A 9,250-nucleotide genomic window follows, 5' to 3' on the forward strand; every position below is an offset into this window, starting at 1 on the left:
ACTACCACAGGGTGGGAAGCAAATTGCTTGTGTTCACACCCACTACAACGCAAATGCTCGTTTGCGTTTACGTGCATCTGGGAAAATACCAGAAGGAAAAAACAGAAACAAAAAAAAAACGCTCCACCCATGCGCACAGTTACAGTGTGCTTTGCACTGCATTTAACTGTGCTGGGCATGACATAACGTCCTCATTATAAGTGCAGTCTCTCCTTTTATATGCAAGTTAAAGTCTGACTGCACTTGATTATCGATTCAGGTCTATTCGCCTTGGCATCATTTCAATTGCGCCTGGATGTTCAGTTTTGACTGCATCTCTTATTAGAGAAGGGGTCTATTTCATTAATACAGGTCTAAAAATATTAAATTATGGCACTAAGGGATATACATCCATCAAATGAGGGAATCGGGTCAGAACAAGAAAAGCACAAATCAGATTAAGATGAGGAAAATATGAGCTAACAACTGAGCTGATGAAACACTCTTGACAAAGATGCCAAAGTGAGAAAATAAAATCAGATGAAATATACTAGCAGGCGCACACAAACGGTGACTTATCTACCTACTTGACGTCTCTGCTCAGACAATAATTTCTCAAACTTCGTAAATATACAGTATTCCTCTCTCACATTATTGTCAGGCAAATGAGCGCTCCTCATGATTCACACAGTTTATGTACTCATCCCAAAGAAATGTACTCTTTTCTTGGCACAAGTACACAGACTCTGCTAAAATAAAGCAGCAATTTAGGAGCATTGTCTAAAAATAAACAACCTTGCGACAGCTTTTTTGATGCACCAAATAACCACTAACATCTTACTCTTAATAATAATAATAATGATAAAAATATTGACTCCGGCGATGGATGAAGGTTGTGGAAACAATGAAGCATTGACTAACACTCAGTCCAATGTGAAAACATTCTTACACAAACTGACTCCATGGTCTGAGCCATTGGAGAACAAGGAATTCATCGAGAGGTGCAAATGTATGGCATGATCATCACAGTATAGGTAGATTGATAGATAGATGGATAGATGAATCGATAGGTAGGTAGGTAGGTAGGTAGGTAGGTAGGTAGGTAGGTAGGTAGGTAGGTAGGTAGGTAGGTAGGTAGGTAGGTAGGTAGATCTCAATCTGCGGGGGTAGAAAACAGCAACATTGGATGCACTAACAAAGTTGCCATATGGCCGGGGGTAAAAAAACAATATTGTCTACTAACGTGGCAAAGAGTGAGTTGACGACGACATGATGAAAAAAAACGATCAGACTTCAACATGAGTTCCACAACCCACCTAGCTTTGAATGAGACACATTTTCTGGTGAGGAAGATTGCTGTGCATAAAAGACTAGTGTTGTGAGCACTTCAATGAAAATGCTAAAAGGGAAGCATTCACATGAAGACAATGATGGAAAGGAACAGATTTAGAGTTGAGGCATGCTTGAGGGGATGAGATGTGATCAGAAGTCCAAGAGGAGGTGGTTGTCAGGGTGCAGAGGACCAGAAGAATGTGTGAGGATGAGAATGAGAGGGAACTGTCAAAGGGATTAAAGGACATGTTGTATTTGTACTTCAGCTTCATGCTCATTTGAGAGTGGAGTTGAGCGAGGCAGGAGCGAAGGGGACACGGTACAAAAGAGGGAGGGGTGAGGAGGAAGGTGGGGGCTCAACAACTGCTCTGCTGGGAGATGACGGCAGCTGTGCAGAGATGCAGGGAGATGCGCACACAGTCAAACAAGCAACATCACCAGCACACCAGGACCAAATGAGCGCTTCATTGGTGGATTGACACTTGGATGCAATCATAACCAACAGACACAAATCTCTTTTACTGGCCAGGGTACAGGCCAAAACTGGAAAAGGAAACAAAGAAAGGAGAGCAAAAGAAGAACAGGTGGACAAAGAAATCCTGAAGATCTTTGGTGCTGCACGGAGAAAGGTAAGAAAAAGAGAGAAAAGAAGAACAAATGTCAAAATTACAACTCTTGCCATAATGTAAAAACATTATAATGCAAAGTGGATATCCACAGACAGGGCTGTTTTATGTATTTGAGTTAGTAAAGATTAAGGGAAGCAACACAAAGAAACAAAGACTGAAATGGAAAGCTTAACAAAATTCATGAAAACAGTAAAATTAAAATGTGATTACGAATTTATCATACACTACCTGACTGCAGAGAAACAAATTGCACCTACGTAATATGTCTTAACGCTCATAACAGCCATTAGCAAGGGAAATCATTCTTGCCATAAACATAATTTAGAATGACACCTCTGCCTGAATAATACATAGCTAGAACAGCTTTGCCTTCGGTAACAAGACCACGTCTTTGGGAATTGCTGGAAACCAAAACCAGTCCTATTTTGCATGTGATGAAGAGGGAGAAAAAAAGTCAATTAGTGACAGGGAGATTCATTTAGAGGGCAGAGGTAAGAGGGAGTAAGTTGCAACACTGGTACATTCTTGATGATTTCGATGTAGAATTAGTTATCGGGTTAGCTTTGTGAATAAAACATGAGGCAATGGTGCCATAAATCAGCAGGTGACACTTTCCCTGTCACATGCAGCTCGCTAACAGGAAAACGAAACAACCATTTAAAATTCATGCCGCTTCGCCGGCTTTATGTGTTACTTACACACGAAGGACTAGTTCTGGAGCAGTTGTGGGAGTAGAGCAGTGTAGGTTTTCCACATATTAAAAGGACAGACAAAATGTAGTGTTGCGTGATCAAATGATTAAATTGGCTGATGCATCACATCCCTTTAAAAAATCCCAAATTCAATATGCATGCTGGTCAGTTTGTTAAGTCCCCGAAATCCATTCCAGGGTCCAACTCCCAACTATTCTAAATTTTTTTTTTTTTTTTTTCATGTAATTGTAATTTGTTTAACTTCCTAGACTGTTAGTATAAAAAAAATCGGTCTTATTATAGTTAAAAAAAAAAAGGTAAAGCAGGTTTAAATACTAATAATTATAATGTGATTTGATCAATGAGAGTCAAGCCACAATTAAACAAAAACTAATTTGTAATTATTTTGAACATTGATTTTAAATGTAAATGTCTCTCATGCTAAAACAGCCACGCTTTACATCCTGCTTTTAAAAAGTTATTGATGATTTCAAATTTGGAAGTTCATAATAAAGGTAATTTTTATTGAGCAAATAGTAGTTGCCCACTAAAATATGCTTCTTGCAGAGCGGTAAAGACCAAAGTGCATAACGATAAAAAATTACAAAGCCTCATCCAAACTGCACCAATTTCATGTGTTGCCTTTCAATCTCAGCAGATACAAGTGCACAAATTAGTCCCTCTTGAAATCAATGATTCCGTGATCACGGAATTTACCGTACATTTAAAAGCTCTCGGCGGTGATCAAAGCAGTCCGCGGAAATTTTGGCAAGCTGGTTTACATCTAGTTCTCAGCGAGATGTAAACCACCAGTAAATCAGGCAGACAATATCCACACTTCAGGGCATGATGCCCAATTCAGTTTTCCCATTATACATGTCCTTTTTATGTTTTCATTCACATTACAAAAATCTGATGTTAATTGTAATGCGTCCGTGATGTGGCACACGTGTGCACAAAGCATCACGTCGAGTGACACGCACACATACAGCTTTCACAAAAATAAATACAAGCCAATGTGTAGAGTCTCGGAGCTTTAGGGTTCTGCGCAGGATCTGGAGCCATACATCCATCTTGGAGGTAACTGTCCGCAATGCCTCAGTCACGAGTGGCACCACTGTTGCCTTTTCCCTCCACATTTTTTTTCATTCTTCCTTCAGCTCTAAGTATTTCTCCAGCTTTTCATGCTCCTTTTTCCAGATGTTGTTATCATTCAGTATTGCTACCTTCATTACGACTGCTGTTCTCTGCTGTTTACAGTATCCACCACCACTATGTCAGGCTGACTGGCTATCACCAGTTTGTGAATCTGGATCTGGAAATCCTCCAAGACCGAGGCAGTGCACAGGTTGATGATTCTGGTTTTACAGACTGGAGTGATTTCCCTGTCCGCCAGCAGTTGGTGTTTTGCTCCTCTGGTGTTTCTGTGCTCTGCTCATGTATTGATCCATATGCCTACTCATTTGTCTGCTATGAGGCCTGAAAGGAGCTTCCATGTGGTGTTGAGGTAGTTAGTAGTTTGATGGAGTTGCTCACTTTGTGGGGCCTTTCATGATAAGAACTGTTCAAACTTGGGTTAGCCATTGTTTGTGGGTGCCTGATGTTAGTATCTGGTTCATTTGCACTGACAGAGAGAAGTTTGTTTCTTTAGTCAGTATGCATGAATCATAGGCACGTGCTAGCAAGGTCTTCATCTTAGACACACTTGCTTGGATATCGGCTATTGTTGTGATTACTGGTTCTTGTTCTGGGATATTTCTCTGCTTTTTGTAAATTAGCCAGCCATGAGCGTTGGTATTTTGTGACGCTTTCGTGTTTTGTAAAAACTGTATGCATACCGATTTATGAACAATGAGCATCTTTCACATTTGTCATTGCTTAGTTGCTGATCCAAAATGTTTGTCCAGCTGCCTACATTGCTGACCATGTGCCTGACCTTCACGCTCAGGTGAGACAGCTTAACTCCACAATTTGTGTCACAAAGAGTGTTGAAATTGAATTTGCATTTCTCTCTGTGGTCCCCAGTGCTAGTATGTTCCCCGGCCATAACTGGGGGGAATGGAACGACTCTCAGCTCCTGCCAACCATTCAGAAGCTAATGAAAGGATACAACCGCTACCTTAGACCCAATTTCAATGGTAGAACCAAGCTTGATCAGTTTTATTCATGAATTGTTTGCCAAAGCCTCTTGTGTCTCCCTGACAGAGGGCCCTGTGGAAATTGGGATGAGTCTTGACATTGCAAGCATCGATGCCATCTCTGAAATCAATATGGTACACTATTCCTGCTATTTTATTCGAGTGGGATAATGTGTCTGTGAGAATGAGGCACTAAAAAAAAACAATTGCTGATTTAATACACCAAGATATTGCTTTTCAGGACTACACTGCAACTATCTTCCTGCGCCAACGGTGGCGAGATTCCAGATTGGTGTTCCCAGGGAACGAGAGTGTCAGTGTGGATGGACGCCTGGTGTCACTTCTTTGGATCCCCGACACCTTTATTCCTGACTCAAAGCGTTCTTTCCTACATGATGTGACGGTGGAAAACCGCCTCATACGCATATTCAGCAACGGGACCGTACTCTATGCACTACGGTACATTCTTCCAGTTTTGCTTCATACAAAACACAGAGGCTATAAGTTAGGAAGCTATTGTACATTTTCAAAAATATGCAGAGTAAGTGAGTTAGCAAGAGAAATCTTGTTCTGAGGTGTGAGTTTTGATTACAATCGCAGTTGCTTAGAATGGTAAAGCCACCTGCTACACTACGTAAGCCAAGCGTGAGCCGTTGCCACGGCATATGCTGGTCTCATAATCTGGGTTGGGGCCCTGTGAAATAAAACCCACCTAGACATGAAGAGGTGTCCCTATGGTGGCTTTGTTATTAGTCTCTCGAGCAGGGATGGGCAACTGGCGGAGTTAACCCTTGATTGATTAAACCCCACCCCCATGTTTTTTGTCTATAGGGAGTACCGGCTCGCAAAAATGAAAAATCTGTCTATGATGGACGCCCATTGAAATACATTGACAAAAAAATGTGCAAATTTTGTAACCCCAGAAAAACCTTCAAAAAACACAAAAAAAAAAACCCGCTACCCCCCCCTAATAAAAAGCCATTTTGAGAGAATATATTTTTTTTTTTACTGAGAAGAGGTGAAAGAGGTCCACTGTAGTATTTTTACATGTTTAGAATCTGCCCTTAATACAATATTTGATCAGTTTTTTAATGAGGGGTTCACTCAGAACGTGGGCACGGGCCGCCATGCATTTGCCCGTCCCTGTGGAAGAGAATTATTTTGACTGCACAATTAGTTTTATTGTCTTGAAAACTGCCCAAGTCAATTAATAGAACTTCTCAGCTTTTTAGAATTAAAACTAATTACAGGTCCTTGATTAGCAAGAATTTGCACGACATGTAAACTTTAACGCTGTAATCTATTGTTTGAGTATGTTGTGTATTTTTTGAGAGGCGTGGGTCCGTTCCGGCAAAGCTGGCTGATGGAAAATTACTCCTCATGACACATGCATCTTGGTTTGAAAAAGATTTTATTCCTGATCATGCTGAGGTTTCTTTGTTACTTTGCATCCGCACGACTCTATCCGCACGAGCGTCCTTCCTCGTGTTTCTCTCTTCTGCTCCCGTGACGGCTTTTTGGGTCCGTCTTGAATGTGCAAACTGACTAATTGCAAATGCCTCTGTGGGCTTTGGGCTCTGTTCCCCTTGAGGCGAATGGTCACAATAGGGGGCAACTACTTTCGTCTCCAGCCAGGAACTGTTAACACCTTCAAGCAACCATAAACTGGGTGGGGGCATTTGTCTTCTCGCTTTGCAAGGCACCAGGAGTCTATGTGTCAATTGGTTTCCTTATCAGACAATAACTTTAGGTTTAAGTTGTAAGTTCACTATCTATTTGCACTGTCAAACTACATGCGTATATGAAAATACACCTCAAATGCATTTCTCAATGTAAAACACATGTAATCTGTATGGAAAATCAGAATACGTTGTCTCCACAGCATCACAGCTACCATCGCCTGCAACATGGACCTGACTAAATACCCCATGGACAGACAGGTGTGCACCCTGCAGCTAGAAAGCTGTGAGTAACTGAACCCCAACTCACTCACATCCATCATACTGTCTCACTGTGTAGATGGCTACTATCATCACCATCCTCCTCAATATCATCATCATCATTATAAACATCGTTGTAGTAAGTATACCACTGGCGATGCAAAGGCTTGTGGTTGGCTAAGAGTCAACAAAACTCAATTTAGAGTGTTGTGTTATGTGTGTATACAGGGGGCTACAATCTGCAGGATGTAGTGTTTTACTGGACCAGAGGGAATGATTCAGTGAAGGGTCTGGACACACTGCGGCTGGCTCAGTATAGCGTGGAGAGCTACCACACATCTGTGTCAGAGGCTGTGTACGAGACTGGTAGGTCTGCTACATACGCTTGGGACTGATGCTATATTTTACAAGGGTTAAGGGTGTGCCTTTGTTCACAGGACAATACCCCAAGCTGGTGCTGCATTTTGCATTGCGCAGAAATGTTTTGTTCTTCATCTTGGAAACATATGTTCCCTCCACCCTCTTGGTGGTTCTCTCCTGGGTCTCATTCTGGATCAGCCAGTCCTCTGTACCAGCCAGGACCTGCATTGGTTAGTAACGAATTAATCACAGTCACATAAGGAATTGAAAACTGTTTTCTTTTCTTTTTTTTTTCTTTTCTGTTATTTGACTCCTAGGAATTATTTGCATCCGTGCTTGATAATTGTGCTTCTAAATATCTTTTATGATGATGCAAATGAATGATGGCATCACACTCAAGCTTTGTACTTTGGTTCTGAATTTTTCTACAAAGCTTGTGTGTGATGCCATCATTCATTTGCATCATCATTAAATATACTTAGAAGCATCAAAGTGCAATATAAAAGTGTCTACAGTACGATATAACCCTCTTTTGTTTACCGTATATTGTTATTTGGATGTGTGGGATTTGGTTGCTGTCTGTTGCTACACTTATCTCGCGTCCGAAACGGTAACTCAACAACGGTTTTATTACGGCACCCTTGTGCATCACTCTTCCAACATGACCAATAAACCCACGTTTAATACAACTGTTACATTAGTGTACCAGTGATTTAGCACAAATCAATTAGCGATGCCTGGAGAGTGGGGTGCGGGGGAGACATGCCTAAGAGACGACTGTTGCAGTTAAGATGGTCACATGTGAGCTGAGTTCAATAAACAGCAGTGTGCATGTGTAAGAAATGCCAGATTGAGCTGTGTTTAAACTACATTAATAGACCAGCATCATATGAACGTGCACTCCAAAATAGAATGAGTTTTTGTGTCGCAAGAAAGACATTAGATGACCACATCTCGGACTCTACACTAACATTGTATGAAAAATGCATGAAAATAACGAGCTAATTCATGAGTTGGTAAGGGTAGGGAACAAAAGAGTCACACTTACATGAAACTGATCTGCTCACAGGTGTTACTACAGTCCTGACAATGACGACTCTGATGATGGGGGCTCGCACCTCCCTACCAAATGCCAACTGCTTCATTAAGGCCATAGACGTCTACCTGGGCATTTGCTTTACCTTCATATTTGGTGCTCTGTTGGAGTATGCCTGTGCTCACTTCTATACCATGCAACACCAAACCATAGAGGACTTACACAGGGTGGGTCGAATGTGCAAAGATCACCAAAAATATATCCATGTAATGTTCCCATACTGAGAGCAACTGTCCTTTTATTTAGGATCTTGTGAGAGAGTTCAACGAGTCCAGCGGAAATGGCTCCATCCCCGTCGTCAGCTCCACCCAACCGAAGGATTCTGTGAAAGTAAGCGCCGCCGCCGAGGAGCCTACAGAACAATCGCCCAACAGTGACACAAAGGCCACCGGTGAACCCAAGCAGGAAAAAAAAGGTCAAGGCTGCAGCCTGTCATCAGTGAAGGATGCTTCAAAGAAGGCAGTATCCATCTTTATTGTGGAAAATCCACACAACATCGATCGCCATGCCCGCACCGTTTTCCCCATGGCATTCCTTTTTGTCAATATTCTCTACTGGCTTTATTATCTCTTTCACTGAGAGCTCCTCGCAAGCTGCTGCTGAGTTCATTTCAGCACCCCGCAGCTGCTCTGCATTCCCCATGGAGATGTCAGGCCAGTCACTTGGATCTGAAGTGATCGCACATGCTTTTGGTTGAGAAGTGATATGTAAGAAAAACAACTTTCAACCAGATGAAGAGACCACAAACGAATAGAAAGCAGCTGCCAGTATCAGAAACCGTCTTTAGATTACATCACACATTCTACCAAGCCTGCAATTTGTCCATTGACTGGCAAAATCACGCAAGAAAGAACTAGCCGTAAAAAGAAGAAAAACAAAACAACTAAAGAAATGTCTGTTCCATCTGACTGCCTTTTCTCTGCTGTTTTTAATACGTTGTTTGTACAAGACCATGTCCTGTAATTACTTTCACAGCATGTAACATTAGAATAATAAAACAGTGATGCAGGACAAGCTGATGTGCTGTTTTGTTTGGATAATTGAGGCTATTATAATTTAAGGATGAGCAAATGTGGAACAAATT

At 41.5% G+C, this 9,250-nt stretch overlaps 1 protein-coding gene across 3 annotated transcripts; it reads left to right on the forward strand.

Moving 5' to 3' along the window:
* The first annotated feature begins 1,639 nt into the window (after positions 1-1,639).
* gabrp (gamma-aminobutyric acid type A receptor subunit pi) lies at positions 1,640-9,180 on the forward strand. 3 transcript variants are annotated; one of them, XM_049737055.2, is made up of 11 exons: positions 1,640-1,940; positions 3,893-3,980; positions 4,515-4,580; positions 4,658-4,770; positions 4,838-4,905; positions 5,012-5,229; positions 6,653-6,735; positions 6,939-7,076; positions 7,148-7,300; positions 8,140-8,333; positions 8,413-9,180. In XM_049737055.2, the coding sequence occupies exons 3-11, from the start codon at positions 4,528-4,530 to the stop codon at positions 8,743-8,745; spliced, it is 1,353 nt and encodes a 450-aa protein (XP_049593012.1). In that variant the 5' UTR covers positions 1,640-1,940; positions 3,893-3,980; positions 4,515-4,527; the 3' UTR covers positions 8,746-9,180. The 3 variants fall into 3 exon arrangements, with proteins under 3 accessions (XP_049593012.1, XP_049593003.1, XP_049592995.1); XM_049737046.2 differs by lacking the exon at positions 3,893-3,980; XM_049737038.2 differs by lacking the exon at positions 1,640-1,940 and having other exon boundaries at positions 2,908-3,980; positions 4,515-4,770.
* The last annotated feature ends 70 nt before the right edge of the window (positions 9,181-9,250 follow it).

The sequence above is a fragment of the Syngnathus scovelli genome, chromosome 1 (assembly GCF_024217435.2).
Source record: "Syngnathus scovelli strain Florida chromosome 1, RoL_Ssco_1.2, whole genome shotgun sequence".
Taxonomy (NCBI): Eukaryota; Metazoa; Chordata; class Actinopteri; order Syngnathiformes; family Syngnathidae; genus Syngnathus; species Syngnathus scovelli.